The 14775-nt window shown below is 34.7% G+C and overlaps 1 protein-coding gene across 4 annotated transcripts; it reads left to right on the top strand.

The window, feature by feature from the left end:
- The first annotated feature begins 827 nt into the window (after positions 1-827).
- LOC129810135 (signal peptide peptidase-like 3) lies at positions 828-11086 on the top strand. Of its 4 annotated transcripts, none has more exons than XM_055860432.1 (7): positions 828-1445; positions 5519-5979; positions 6054-6176; positions 6246-6437; positions 9242-9695; positions 9782-9902; positions 9971-11086. In XM_055860432.1, the coding sequence occupies exons 2-7, from the start codon at positions 5745-5747 to the stop codon at positions 10037-10039; spliced, it is 1194 nt and encodes a 397-aa protein (XP_055716407.1). In that variant the 5' UTR covers positions 828-1445; positions 5519-5744; the 3' UTR covers positions 10040-11086. The 4 variants fall into 4 exon arrangements, with proteins under 4 accessions (XP_055716407.1, XP_055716405.1, XP_055716404.1 ...); XM_055860430.1 differs by having other exon boundaries at positions 828-1452; positions 5519-5985; XM_055860429.1 differs by having other exon boundaries at positions 840-1445; positions 5519-5985.
- Positions 11087-14775: the final 3689 nt, after the last annotated feature.

The raw sequence follows: 14775 nt of genomic DNA, 5'->3' as shown, positions 1-14775 counted from the left end.
AAACAATTTTCACATTAAAAACCTCTCATTTTCTCTACGTGAATTTTCCCGGCATTTCGAAGAATTCCAACTGGCACCACCAAATTCACTTCGGCTTTTATTTTAGCTCTGGCCTGCTCTAAAGGTTTTCTTTCTTAATTTAGGGAAAGTGCAGTTTACATAAATTCCGCAGTTTTTGAAAATATTCTTCTTCTTCTTCTATTTTACGTTTAGGCTGTCGAACTTACTCTGGTTCATAGCCAAAAATATTGCTCACATTTGAGGAGTGAGAATATCATCTATACATATCCCCTCCAGAGGTGTGCAAGAAACCGTTGAAACCGAATTAACGTCAAAATAAGTTTGTTATAGTAGCGTTTTGACCATTGACGTACATGTTTCATTTGACGTTAATTCGGTTTCAACGGTTTCTTGCACACCTCTGCTAAACGTTGAGATCCTCTGTATTCCAAAGAACACAGAAATTCTAACCTTATGATATTTCAACTATTTTAACCTATCAACGAAATTTTAAGATGATGTCTTTCAATTCGAGATATATTTGACAAAATGAGATTATCTAGAATCTCAGGTAATTAATATCTTAAATCTGAAATAAATTTGGCCTGACGGAAAATTTTCAAATGATTATGGGTCTAATATTTCTAGGTTATGTTTAAATTAACCTAACTTTTTAGAATAACTTTTGAGAGAGAGAGATCAACTGTCATCAAATTTTCAAAACAAAGCGCAACCAAAACAACTTTCCAGTCATTCCAGTGTCAAATAGAGAGAGAGACTGGAAGTCTCATTTCTCTTCAGATTTTCTCTCTATCTCTCTCTTACACCTCTCTCACCATCTGACAATTGAGTACAATGGCAGACCGAGTATAGTGAAGGAAGTTACTCCGTGAATTTCCCGATAATTGTGCATTTGGTGAAAAGTATTGTGAAAGATGTTGGGTTCAGAGACTAGATAGACATATAGGTCATCAATCTGTGCATCAATTGGGCCAGTTTTTGACCAGTAAGACAGGTGGTTTCTTCCAAAAAGTCAGACTTTCACTGTGGCGAAAAAGTTTTTCTCGTATTGAATGTGTATTTGGGCGAGAGCTTTCCTGTGTCTCTCTCGCTCAATTATATAGATACTAAACATGGCCGTTGTTGGAATCTATCGCATTCACTCAATATGCAAGAGTGCAGATGGAATGAGATGCACATAAAAAAAAAGTGTTTGCTTTGAAGCTTTCAGACTGTGAAATTTTCTTTAAATGAAATAAGACACACAAAAAAAAACCTTTCTTAGGTTCATTAGATTAGAAAATGAGTTAAATAAGTTTAGCAAAAGAAAAATCTGTGAGAGTGTCTTTGGCAAAAGCTTTCTGCACCAGCAATGTAATGGGTATTTTGTGGCAAAAGAATCTGCAGAAGGTTCAATGTAATTTTCCCACAAATCATTGGAAAAGGTATTGTGTAAGTGAACTTTTTTTTTGTAAACTTTTATCTACTGTTGATCTCATCTATGTGTATTCTCAACAAAAGCTCTCGAGGGATTGGCTCTTTTCTAAACTTTGAAAAAAAAATGGATAAATTGCCTTATCTTGAGCAAAGTCAATGCTCTTCAATCAACTTCTATTTGTTCAACAATATTGTTTGTTAAGAAATTTTATGAAACGGAAAAATGTTAGAGAATTCTGAATCAATTCCCTAGATATCAAAATTAAATTTCAAAACTCTTGACAAAACTTCCTGAATCTACTTTGACATTAATCAAGTGCAGTAAAATCCAAGGAAAAAAAACTACAAACAAACTAAATATATAAAACAATTATGTGACACTCAAGTAAATAATTGTGATTGTGAATGAAAATAGTTTGTCTAAGTATAGTGGCGTGAATAATTTACTCGAAATATGTATAGTATTTGTAATTTGAACTTAACCCCTTTCATTAATTGAACTCTTAGTCTACCTTCGCGAGCAAAGCAATATATACTCAAATTTCTAATTCATAAATATGTATTAGCCGTTTTAGCTTCAAATTGTATCCATTTTCACAGCTATTGTAACCCAACAAGATAATTATGAAGGTAGCCTAGCGTTTCTTAATACCACAAGTGATTAGATAATGAAAGGGAGGGTGGGGCAGTTCACAATTGAACTTTTAAATTAGATTTTATTACAGTTTTTTTTTTACATAAATGTTTACAAAGTCAAGTAAAAAGGGACCTGGGGAAATAGGGCAAAGTGGACATGTTATTTTTAAGGACCTCCCATTTTTAAGAAATTTGTAGTCGGAGGATGCTCTCCCATTAAAAAAATAAATTTTGCAATACTTATATTCTCAAAAATATGCTCATGTTTTAGAGTTCTTTTTGGCTTTGACATACCTTTTAGATAAGAAAATTTCATGAAATCAAAATTCACATATCTCTGTTTCTCCGACATTTTGCATATATCTGTCCCACTCTTTCGTACTCTTCTTCTTCCTTTAAACATCACAACAAAGTTTATTTACAGTAGACTCTAGCTCAATCTTTTTCAATCTGGCAAAAAAATTTGTTGACAATTTTCACGTTTGACTATTATTTTATCGTGATTCTTTATAATTGAGCGCATTTTGTGGAATTTACAATGACTTTGATGGCAGAATCTCTCAATAATTCGGATGACATTTTGCCCCATATGCCCGATAGAAAGAGTGTCTACTGTCGTTCAATTCAATTTCAAGTGCGAAAGAGTAGGATAAGCATATACAAAACGTTTGAGACTGACAAGGATGATGTCAGTGTTGATTTCACGAATTTTTTCTGATCTAAATGGTATGCCGGAGCCATTACAGATTAATGGGCTATTTCCATTGAGAAAATTTTCAGATTTTTGTAATTCCCAATTCACATAAAAGCTCACAAAAAGCCCCAGTTTCGAAAACGAACATCTCTCTGACATTTATTTTGATTTATCTTCCTGGGTAAAAATAGATAGAAACAACCGAAACCTTCATAAAATCATTATCAAAGGATATCTTTAATCGTTTGGTACCCAAATTGAAGCAGAGAAAGAAATTATAAGGGGTAATTGAAACCATTAAAACAGCAACGTTACTAACATAAATATATTATGGCTATATTGAAGCAAATCTCCTACGCTTGTATCTGGGAAAAATTGTCAAATATGTTTCATGAGACTTTCGGTGCGATGGAATTTAACAGAAGATGGACGGAAACACTGAGCCTCTTCTCTTGATTTTCACATTCGCTACAACGTATAAGACGGTAATTGTTACACTGCACTTGGACTGGGATCACATCGTTTGTCGTAATGTTTCACTGACACAGAAATCAGTCGAATAGTGAACCGATAAAAGTTGTGATCCAAGTCCAAGTGCAGTGTAACAATTACCGCTTGTACATGATTTTCAATGCTATATTCGATTCCTGATGAAGAGAGCATTTTGTCGAAACGCTGTAGACAATAAAATCGTGAAAATCATGAAAAGTTCAGTGTTAAAGGACATATCGCTTTTTTAAAAGCAAATTTTTCAGCGAGAAATGTGCTTTTAAAGTCATTTTCCAAAATCTGTTTAAATGCCATTAAACAATGGTGTTTAAAGGCCTTTAAACAATGGAAGCGATTTTCGTTTCTGTCAAAATTTTCATTTTGACGTTTTTCCTATAAGCATAAGCGATTTTCTTTTAAAAATCAATTTTTGACGAAAATTGCTCTCAATGTGTAAAAGATTTTAGGCAAAAAATCTCTTGGTTGTTTTAGAAATAAGACAAAAGAACAACGTTTTATAGAAGAGTGATTATTTATGTAGGCACAAGCTGCCACTATGTGAATCTACCTCAATCTCCTCTATATAATTAAAAGCTATCTATTTAAAATCTTGACATTCAAACGTGCTTATGCGCTCTTATTAAGAATATGGATATGTTTTTTTACTATCTTGCTTAAGTTGCTTAAATAAACGCAGTAGACCGAGTAAATAAGTAAAAGAGAAAGATCACTACTGCTTTCATTACTGGATTTCTTTCAATGATATTGATCATTTTCAATCTGCTCTAGAAATTTATATAATATAAGAGGTTTTTCTAAATGGAATTTTGGTTGATTTGTTTTTTTTTTTTTTGATTAAAGCTTATTTTTAATATATGATCTTCAAATTTATAGTGCCATCCCAATGAGAAATGAACATTTCTTTGAAGCACATTACTGTTCTAACTGCTTCTTCTGACTGGGAAAAACAGTCGAGATTGAAACCAATACAATGTAACGTCGATAAAGTAGTGCACTTGAGAACAGTAAAGTGCTAAGAAAAAAACGTGCTAATTTTTCATTGGAATAGAACGATTAAGACCTATTCTTATGGCATAACTTCTACAATTTTTTAAGAAGCGATTTTTTTTAAAGAAAACTTCCTTGTTTAGTAATTTGCAGTCTTCGGAAACAGGGCTTAACCTCTTTTCCGAAAATTGCTTTATGCTAGTAATCGATTCAGAATATTTAGGGAACCTCGTGCACAGAAGACGGGTTATTGCTAACAGATAGAAAGTCATAGTTGAGCAAGTAGAATAGCTGAACCAATCCTTAGCACTCATTCAAGTACGGATGATACACGAAAAACCTAAGCCTAAATAGACTCAAGTTGATCCTCGGAAAGATTGAGTCTGTGAGATTTGACAGTAGAGGATTAGGTAGTGAAAATTTACGCAAAAGTACCTCTAAAATCGATGATCCTAAGCCTTCAGTGGTATGACAGTTTGTTTTAAATATTTACTGTCAAATATTAAAAGCAAAATGTCAAATCAAAATAACCGAGCAGGACTGGAAAAACGGGTTAAGGGTGTGTTGACGTACTCGTAACACAGGATTAACTGATTGTCTGCTCTTACTTAGAGAATTGCTCAGAAGGCATGATAGCTCTCTTCTTTAAAGATGCACACTTCACCTCCTACTCAAATCTCTAAGGCATAAGTCTGTCTTAGAGCATTAGGGCCTTGACAGACCTGAGGATTAGCCAAGAGACGGCTTAACGTAATTATATTCGACATATTAGTTAAACTTCATTTCCATCATTTTCCACTAAGTCGTCTCTCGGCTTAAGTCGTAAGTGTGTCTAGGGCATTAGATTCTGATTTCAAATCAAGGAATCATCAAAATTCTGAGAAATATTCCAATTCTGTTCAATTCTAGGAACCATAATCGATATTTCAGACATTTAGTGATGTCACTCACGGGGAAAACCTTTTAAAATCAATCGATAACTAACAAATTTGACGGCAGTTGAATCTGAGCTTTCATAAGCCAAATGGGGTTTGCTTATCAGTAGCTTTCGATTTTCACACTAATGGGTACTCCTTCCCTTATTTATATTAAAGCATTGCGCCCTTCTGCTATTCTATCCGGTGACACGTCAATCTCTCTATGAGCCACTTGATTAGATTGTTGAGAATATCATTCCACCGAAATAGAATATTGATACCAGATTGCAGCCAGAGACTCTATCATACAGAAAATATCCTATATTTTCCCTTTCAGTAACACTATTAAAATTTCTGAGGTTTGACAAGGCCAGTTCCCAACTAAAGTTGGACTACTTAGAATCAACCCTCATCTCATTCATTCTCACCCAGAAACAATTGTGTTTAAAAGTGAAGTGATTTTGAAATTGAAAACGTGGTGCAGGACAATATTGTACTTGGGGTCCGCAGTCGTCTACCTCGGGGGGAGGAGGTGAAGTTTCGAGGGGACGTCGCGGAGAGTCATGTCGCAAGTAGCGGGTGGTGCTGGTACAACCGAATTCCGTGAATACCAGTGGGCATATTCTATAATGGATTCATCACGGGTATCCACATGCTTAATTTCAATGCTCCTCATTGTCTACGGTAGCTTCCGTAGTCTCAACATGGAGCAAGAAGCCCGAGAGAGGCAAGAGAAGAAGCGTCAGAGTGAGAGTATGAATAATCTCTTGACTGGAGAACCAGTGCAACAGGAAACAAGTAACAGTTAATTTGCTGATTTTATAGGCTATCAATTTGTCAATTTTGCTAAAATATCTTATCTCCTATTGCAGATAAATTTGCCACCTTGGACACAATGCATGCTCTCTGCTTACCCTTAGGAGCCTCAATATCACTTCTTGTGATGTTCTTTTTCTTCGATTCCATGCAGATGCTCTTTGCCGTCTGCACAGCGAGTAATTATCTACCTACTTTTGCATCTCACAGTGCAGAGATTTTAAAGGATTCTTCTCTCTTTTTTTCAGTAATTGCTACGGTAGCATTGGCTTTTCTGCTCCTGCCAATGTGCCAATACATTATCCGTCCCTGCTCAGATGGCAATAGAATATCATTTGGGATCTGTGGTCGTTTCACGGCAGCTGAACTCTTTAGTTTCTCCCTGGCTGTATCGATAGTTTGCATTTGGGTTCTCACCGGACACTGGCTTCTCATGGATGGTAAGTTTCAGAAAACCACCCATTCAGCATATTAAATTAATTGTTTAATATCACGAGAAAAGAAGCCTTTAATATTATTGGTAAATTGAAGATTTTCAATTTAAATTAATAAAGGGTCAAAAGAGTTCAAGTTAAGCTGCTCGATCAATTTTAAAATATCTTTTTGGGAAGTGTTTTTATAAGTCGAACGATTTAAAATCGATTTGAATCCATTTGGTTAATTGAATTTTAGTGAAATCTATCAATACCGGATATTGGTTCAGAACGTTTAGAACCGTTTATAACCGTTTTGATTAACTCCAAATCGTTTAAGAAATATGTAAAGTGGAATAGACTTGATCCTGAAAACCATAAAATTAGTAAAAGGAGTAGGTGATTATTAGCCTAAACCACAAATTTGAAAAAATACTAATACTAAAAGCAATAATTTAAATAATTATTTACACTTCTTTTAATAATAAAACTACAAAACTTATTTATTTTATTAGAAGGATTTATATGTTTGAATTTTAAATCTGAAGGCCTCTATAAATAGATTGAAGACGACCGTAAACTTACGGAAAAAAATTAAGAGGTTAATCCTAGGCAACTTAAAATGATAAAAAGCTATCACTAAATTGTAGTGTCAGATCTAATTGTGGTTTTTACTTCTTAAAGGGTTAGGGAACACATGAAGACGAAGGGAGAAAAGAAAGAGATTAGTTTCGACATTATGGAATTTTAGAAAGGTTATCGAAGATCGAAAGTCGATATCTCTTTCCGTTTCAATTTTAGGGTCAGAAGACAGAAAATGAAGTTACATTGCTTCAGTTTAAAGGTGATTTTTACTTAATAATATAATTTCAAGCTTCCAGGGAGCATTAAAAAAAAACTATTTTGTAGAGTAAGATTATGTAGGATATAACCGTGAATTTTTTGCGAATTCTTGGAGATCACGGAATTTTTTTTCGCGGACCGTGGAATATTTCGCGGATTTTCGCAGATCACGGAATTTTTTGCAAATTTTCGGAGATCACGGAATTTTTCGCGGATTTTCGCAGATCACGGAATTCTTCGCGGATTTTCGCAGATGACGGAATTTTTCGCGGTTTTTCGCAGATCACGGAATTTTTTCATGGATTTTCGCGGGCCGTGAAATTTTTCGCGGATTTTCGCAGATCTTGGAATTTGTCGCGAGTCCCTGAATTTTTCGCGGATTTTCGCGGACCGTGGAATTTTTCGGGGATTTTCGCAGATCACGGAATTTCTCGCAGATCTCGGAATTTGTTGCGGGTCGCGGAATTTTTCGCGAATTTTCACAGATCACGGAATTTTTTTCATGGATTTTCGCGGGCCGTGAAATTTTCCGCGGATTTTCACAGATCACGGAATTTGTCGCGGATTTTCGCATATCACGGAATTTTTTCACTGATTTTCGCGGGCCGTGAAATTTATTTGCGGACCGAGGAATTTTTCGCGGATTTTCACACACTGCATATTTTTGCCTTTCTCATCTACTTTTCTTAATTTTCTAGTAAAATTTCGTACATCTCAAGCCCAAAGGATACTCTAATATGGTGTAAAGTTTGAGGCCTCTATATTTTATAGTTTCCGTGATAAACTACTTTAAAGTTTTTATTTACTTTTGTGCAAATTGCACCAATTAAGCATTAATTTCAAATGAAAAACCCTTGAAGTTTGTCCACAAACCGAATTTGCAATATCTTTATAAGCTGATCTATGCTTATCATTGGCTTCAATACATTTTACTTAATAGTGAGATAAAAAGAGCTTAAATTGAAATTTTCTATGTTTTTGGAAATTATACTCTGTAATTTCGTCTCCTTCTGACTTTTGAATTTGAACCATTCGGGATTTTCGATTTTGGGATTTTTTCTCTTTGGAATTTTGGCTTTCTCTGGATTTTAACTTTCCGGATTTTGGCTTTTTAGAATTCCGGCTTTCCGGGATTTTGGCTTTTAGGATTTTGACTTTTCTGAATTTTGGCCATTTGAAAATTTGGCCATTATGCCTCCGGCCCCTCCGGCACACCTTTTATATCAAGAAACTTTCATGAAGTCGATTTTCGGATCCCCTTCTTTTTCACATGTTTTGCATATCGTCGGTTGCGGCTACCTCTGTCGTATCTGCATTTCTTTTGTGTCAGCATTTCAGCATTGGCTTTAGGGATTTTGGATATCTGATATTTTAACTTTTTGGAACTTTGGCTTTCGAGATTGCGACCAGTTCGAGGTTTTGTCTCTTTGTGATTTTGGCTTTTGGGATTTTAGCTTTTCGGGATTTTGGCTTTCTAGGTTTTGACTTTTTGGAATTTCGGCCATTCAGGATTTCGGCTTTTTGGGATTTTATTTTCGCACAATGTTGGCTTTCGGTATTTTGGTTTTTGGGATTTTGGCTTTTCGGAATTTTAGCTTCCGGGATTGCGACCAATTCGGAATTTTGGCTTTTCGAGATTTAAAAATTTAGGATTTTGGCATTAGCGGTTTTTGGCCGGCACGGATTAAATTCATGAATTAGATTCATTTAAGAACTTCCGTTAACCGAAACTTCAAAGCTTTCGCTTGGTAAAAACTCTGAAAATTGTCCTTACAATGCCGAGAAATATAATGTTTTTTGACCCCCTAGCGGTGAGTTGATGTACCTCAAATGATCTGAAAAGTTGTAGGATGGTAAAGTATCGTTTTTTACGCCGAACTAGATTAGAGTAAATACAGAAAACTATCGTGTTTGACCCTATTTGGTACTCAATCAAAAGGAGGAAGCAAAGCCAAAGCTTTTAAAATGTTTTTTTCTTTACATTTCAGCAATGGGAATGGGCCTCTGTGTTGCATTTATCGCATTTGTTCGTCTGCCGAGCCTCAAAGTATCCACCCTACTGCTAACTGGTCTCCTAATCTACGATGTGTTCTGGGTGTTTTTCTCATCATACATCTTCAGCACAAATGTAATGGTGAAAGTGGCCACGAGACCAGCAGAGAATCCTGTTGGAATTGTGGCCAGAAAATTGAATTTGGGTGGAATTGTTAAGGAGCCGCCAAAGTTGAATTTGCCAGGAAAATTGGTTTTTCCCAGTATTCAAAACAGTGGTCATTTCTCAATGCTTGGCCTCGGGGACATTGTGATGCCGGGTCTTTTGCTGTGCTTTGTGCTGAGATACGATGCGTACAAGAAGTCACAAGGTACCTCAGCTGAGACTGGAGTTCCACCGCCAAAGGGTGTCGGCTCTAAACTTACGTATTTTCATTGTTCCTTATTAGGGTGGGTTTTTTTTTAAAACATTTTTTGAATGTAGAGGAATCCAATTGGATTGAGGAGTTAATTTCGGGTTTTTACTTGGTTTACAGATATTTTTTAGGTCTTCTAACAGCCACAGTAAGTTCAGAAGTTTTCAAAGCTGCTCAACCAGCGCTTCTCTATTTAGTTCCCTTCACACTTTTGCCCCTGCTAACCATGGCATATCTTAAGGTGAGTATTCTTAAGGTTTTTAGAGGTCTAAGGGAAGGTTCTAATAGGATTATCTCTTTTTGGAATAGGGCGATTTGAGGCGTATGTGGAGCGAACCGTTCATAACACAACAAACTTCAAAGCAGCTGGAAGTCTGAGGAATATAGTATTTATAAGACAAGTTATCTCGTTGGCTACGTTATGTTTCCGGCTGGCCAGGAGACGACAAGTGAGATATGTTTACTATTTTGTTAATTTTTTTGGAAAATCTTTACAAGTTTGAAAAGAACCAGAAGCATCTCATTCAATCATTGGGAAAGGGTACATTTCTCGGGGTGATTTGGGGGTTTGGGAATCCTGAAGGGGTGTAGGGGGTGATGCCACTTACTTGGTTATCCTTTGAAAAGACCTTTCCGGGGATCCTGATGATCCTCGATGTTTCAGAAGAGTCTCAATTTCCACTTGACGATAAGGAATCCAAGATTAAACACTTCTTTCACTGAATAACACTTCCGGGAATGAATCACTTTATGTCCGGACACTTTTTGGAAGGTTCTAACCTAAAAAACAATTCAGGGAACTTCCTGTAATCAACGCACGAACAAATGATTACAAAACACTTTACAATGCAGAAATAGATCACAGGAAATCACATCTGTACCTCCCAATGTACTCCCCAGTTCCTTATGAGGGACAAATCATCCTTTCCCTTCTGCCTTTCCGGCTTCCGGGAAGAAAAATTCGCCCACGTAAACCAAAGCCACCCCCAAAAAACTAAACGCAAATTTTGCAAAGGTTTTTCACACACTTTTCTCAATATTTCCTCAAATCCCAAATCACGATCACTTTCCCACAATCACAGATTATCTTTTGCAACAATATTTAATCCATTTCACTCACAAAATACCGCGAGATTCGAAAAAAAGGCGCGTATAAAACATTTTTCCACGGAAAAATGTTTCAGGTGAACTGCCATCTTGGAATTCAAAATACTCTTTCCGAAACGGTCTCCGGAATATGGCGTAGTCAACGATTAAATCTTAGAAAAAAACATGAAAAAAATGAAAAAATGCAATTTGCAAAAAAAAAATATTTGAGAAAAATATTATTTCATTAGATTTTAAGCACAGATACTAAGGAGATGCAATTAATTTACCTGGGAAATTACACGAACAAATTAGCTAGAGCTAAAGTCAAAAAACACATCTTCATTTCATCAGCATTTTCTTTTATTTTTATTTTATTTTTTTTAAATCATTTTCGCACGAAGAATCATATCTGAAAGAACAAGAAATTATATTTTGCAGTAAGTCTGTACAGAAGTCAACCTAGATTACTCTCTTCTAAATGCAAAATTTTAATTAAAAAAAAAATAGTCTGATAAAAAAGCGTCAAGAGATCAATGGAAAGAATGGAAAATATTTTCTTTAAAAAAAAAGATGATTAAATTATGAGATGTGAAACGCATTCTTTTATTTGGCTAAGAGGTTATTTTGTAGTCTGATGAGTTTATGTGGAGTTTATCTTAAAAAAGAAGAAAGATGCTTTTAAAATTATCTCTTAAGATCGAGTCGTAAAGAAGGTTTCTTCAAGTATACTTGAGGTTATGTTTGAAAACAAGGTTATGTTTACAGATAACCTTAAAATATTTGTATTTGTAAGAAAATCTTGGTCCTGTGATTTCTAAACTTCTGATTTTTTCATCCAAGGGTTACTTTTATTCTAACTTGAAAATTCTAGATTTGTAAGAGCCGAAAAAGAAATGAGGTTATGTTATTTTAAATAATACTCAATCTCAAAAACAATCTTCTTTTCTGCTTACACTAGAGAGTCTTCTAGTATGAATAACATCCTAGCGAGCATCAGATGCTAACCAATTTCAATTCAGCTGAATACAAGTATTTTCAGCTGAATTCTGCTAACCTTAAAACGACACGATAGGCAGTGTCATTTTTTTAAATTCGGTTAGCACAATTTGTTCAAAAACCGGTCAGCATATTACTACTGATCGACTCAGCAAAAATATGCTGAAAACGCTGCTTTTTTTAGCTAACTGCTCGCTGAGATTTCCCACTCAGCGAGCACTAAATTCTAACCGATTTCAATTCAGCTGAACACATGCATTTTAGCTGAATTCTGCTAACCTTAAAACGACACTTGTGAGGCAGTGCCGCTGCCACTATGGGTAGCACTTTTTCTTCGAGGACTGCTGACCGGCCACTAATTTTTTGCTGATCGACTCGGCAAATTTCAATTTCAATTCAGCTGAAAACATATGTATTTTTAGCTGAATTCTGCTAACCTTAAAAAGAAACTTGCGATGCAATGCCATTACCATGTATTTTGTTAGCACTTTTTGTTCGAGAACTGCTGACCGGTCAACAAATTGCTGCTAATCGACTCAGCGAAAATATGCTGAAAATGCTGTTTTTTTTTCGAACGATATTTTCAAATATAACGGAATTTATGTGAAATTAAATTGTACTTTGAACCAAACACCTGATTTTTTTCTCACAAGTTTTCATGGTAACGTATGTCCTTTTCATTTTATGCGATCATAATGCGTGTAAATATTCCGGAGCTGGACAGAAGTATGATTTTTAATCATCCACAGCACGAATTTTTCAACATAACCCCAGATTATTTTTTCAGATCAATTTTATCAATAAATATAACAAACGCTGAATATTAAGTGATTCAAAGACACAAATTTCCTATTTAGACGTTCACTTGTAAGAATTAATGTGAATTGCATTAATATTTCATTCTGAAGACAAATTTAGATGATAATTTTTGGGAATTTTTACCAAATAAATCTGTTTTCTTTGAAGTAAAACTCAGTATAACCTCAAAAAATTCGAAAAATCTCTTAACCAAATAACAGAATGATCCCCAAAAATGAATTATAGATTTAACCAAGAATTATTAATTTAGGTTAATCACACAATTTATTTAAGGAGACCCTCTCTAAACATTCTGGTATGCGTAATTTTTCTGATTTGTTTTCTGAAAGAGAAAAAAATGAAGATTTGAAGTAATTGCTAATTAGAATTATTAATTACTGTACTTTGATGTATGTATACATAAAAAAAATGAGACAAACCCCCTTCCTCCTAGAGTGTATGTCATAGTAAAAATTTAAGATTAAAAAGAGTAAAAAAAAAGAAAAAAAAAGTTATGTAAAAAAGAACAAACAACCGGTGATATATTTAGTAGAAAAAAAAATCAGAAAATCGCAGATTTAAGTATTTGAATGAGGTGATTGAGAATAAAAAAACATATAGACACTAACTGTACATGTTGCTTTTTTACGACTTTATTGTATGTATGAAAAACCGATAACAGCAGTGAAACCAACAAGTTGAACAAAAGATTTATCTCATTGTATATTTATGTAATGTGAAGCTTAATTATTGGACATCAACATTGAATTTCAGATTTAAAAAGTGAAAAGAAAAATGAGAATCATTAATCATTGAACGTAATATGTGTGAAATATAGTGATAAATCTAGAGAGAAACTAACTTTAGAACTAATGGATAGAGAGTACGATTTTTTCTGTTTTTTTTTTCAAAATTATTTTCCAGAAAAAATGAGCATTTTGGAATGAAGCAATTATTTAAAAATAAAACATTCTCATGAGAATAAAAAAAAACTCATCTGCAAATTGATAGGGAAATTGATTTCTACTTTTTGTGAAGAAAAATCCACCCTACAGAGTTGAGCAAAAAGTGCCCAAAAAATTGGGTTTAAGGTCTAACCTAGAAGATTTTTCTCAGTGCACACACATCTACAGCATGCAAGGTTATATTTTGCAAAAGTGAGAAAAGGAGATTAAAGGCAGAGCAATTTCTGAAGGAGATATATAATTTTTCACACAATCTCTAATTCTAGAAAAGCAGTTCAAATCAAATCATTGAATAAGTTCAACAAAATGAGGAACGTTTTTTCCGGATTAGACATTCGAAAGATGTAAATGTGGAAAAATTATTTTAAAAAAATTGTGGTTATGTTGGGCCTAACCTCAAATTTCCAATATTTATTTTAAAAGAGTAATAAAAATATTTAAAAGTTAGTTTTTTTGATAAAGTTTTGCAATTTAAGGTTATCTATTTGAGTTATATTTTTAAATTTGTTGTGCAAAAATATCGTTCTAGAAGAGACTGTTGGGCAAATTAAATTTTTGCAGCTTATTGTTGTGTCTGCTGATAGAAAATGTCCAGGATTTGTGGCAATAAAAATGACAGGGTTATGTGAACAAAAAATATTTTTAAACAGTAAGTATGAAGCAACAGGAAAAACGAGGAAAACATTTTTTTTTAAATTCATAAAAGTAAAACTTTTGTTTTTTAAATGGGGAGAAACTTAGAAGTCCAGGAGCCCTTCGGCAAGACACGCGAGAAAACTCGAAAAACCGATCCGGAGGCACCCTGACCTGATCTTTTTTTAATGAGGTATGACTCAGTGCGAAAGTTTTCCAGAAGACAGGTTAAAGCTACAATGCACCTCGAATCCAAATGGAGCGACCCACGAAGGGGAACTTATTAAATTTGGAACGGTTGCACTATTCACAGATTCACTAATCAGCTAAGTGGATCAGTGCCTCTTGTTCAATACATAAATAAATATGTTTCAGGTCTAAATAGTTGGTTGCTGCCATTTAGAATATATAGGCTGCCGGAGGCCGACATCCAGGGAAATACAAATATTTCTGGATAGCAAGTCCGCGATTCTTTCTATATCTGGTTGGAACACTCGGTCTGCTCTTGTTTTCGAATGCCAGGAGCTGGGAGAATCAACTTCACAGAGATGTGAGATCGGACTTCACTGGGTAGTTAGACACAGACTTAGACACACAGGAATTTCAGTAAAAGAGAAGGCAGACTGCCTCGCT

Source organism: Phlebotomus papatasi, chromosome 1 (genome assembly GCF_024763615.1).
Source record: "Phlebotomus papatasi isolate M1 chromosome 1, Ppap_2.1, whole genome shotgun sequence".
NCBI lineage: Eukaryota > Metazoa > Arthropoda > Insecta > Diptera > Psychodidae > Phlebotomus > Phlebotomus papatasi.
The sequence above is the reverse complement of the archived record's forward strand: the minus strand, read 5'-3'. Positions and strand labels throughout refer to the sequence as shown.

Bases quoted from the DNA above. Each gene is read 5' to 3' on its own strand.
- LOC129810135 (XM_055860430.1), top strand. From the start codon at position 5,745: ATGTCGCAAGTAGCGGGTGGTGCTGGTACAACCGAATTCCGTGAATAC. The intron at 6,177-6,245 runs GTAATTATCTAC...TCTTTTTTTCAG, and splicing joins CTTTGCCGTCTGCACAGCGA to TAATTGCTACGGTAGCATTG. The intron at 9,696-9,781 runs GTGGGTTTTTTT...CTTGGTTTACAG, and splicing joins TTTCATTGTTCCTTATTAGG to ATATTTTTTAGGTCTTCTAA.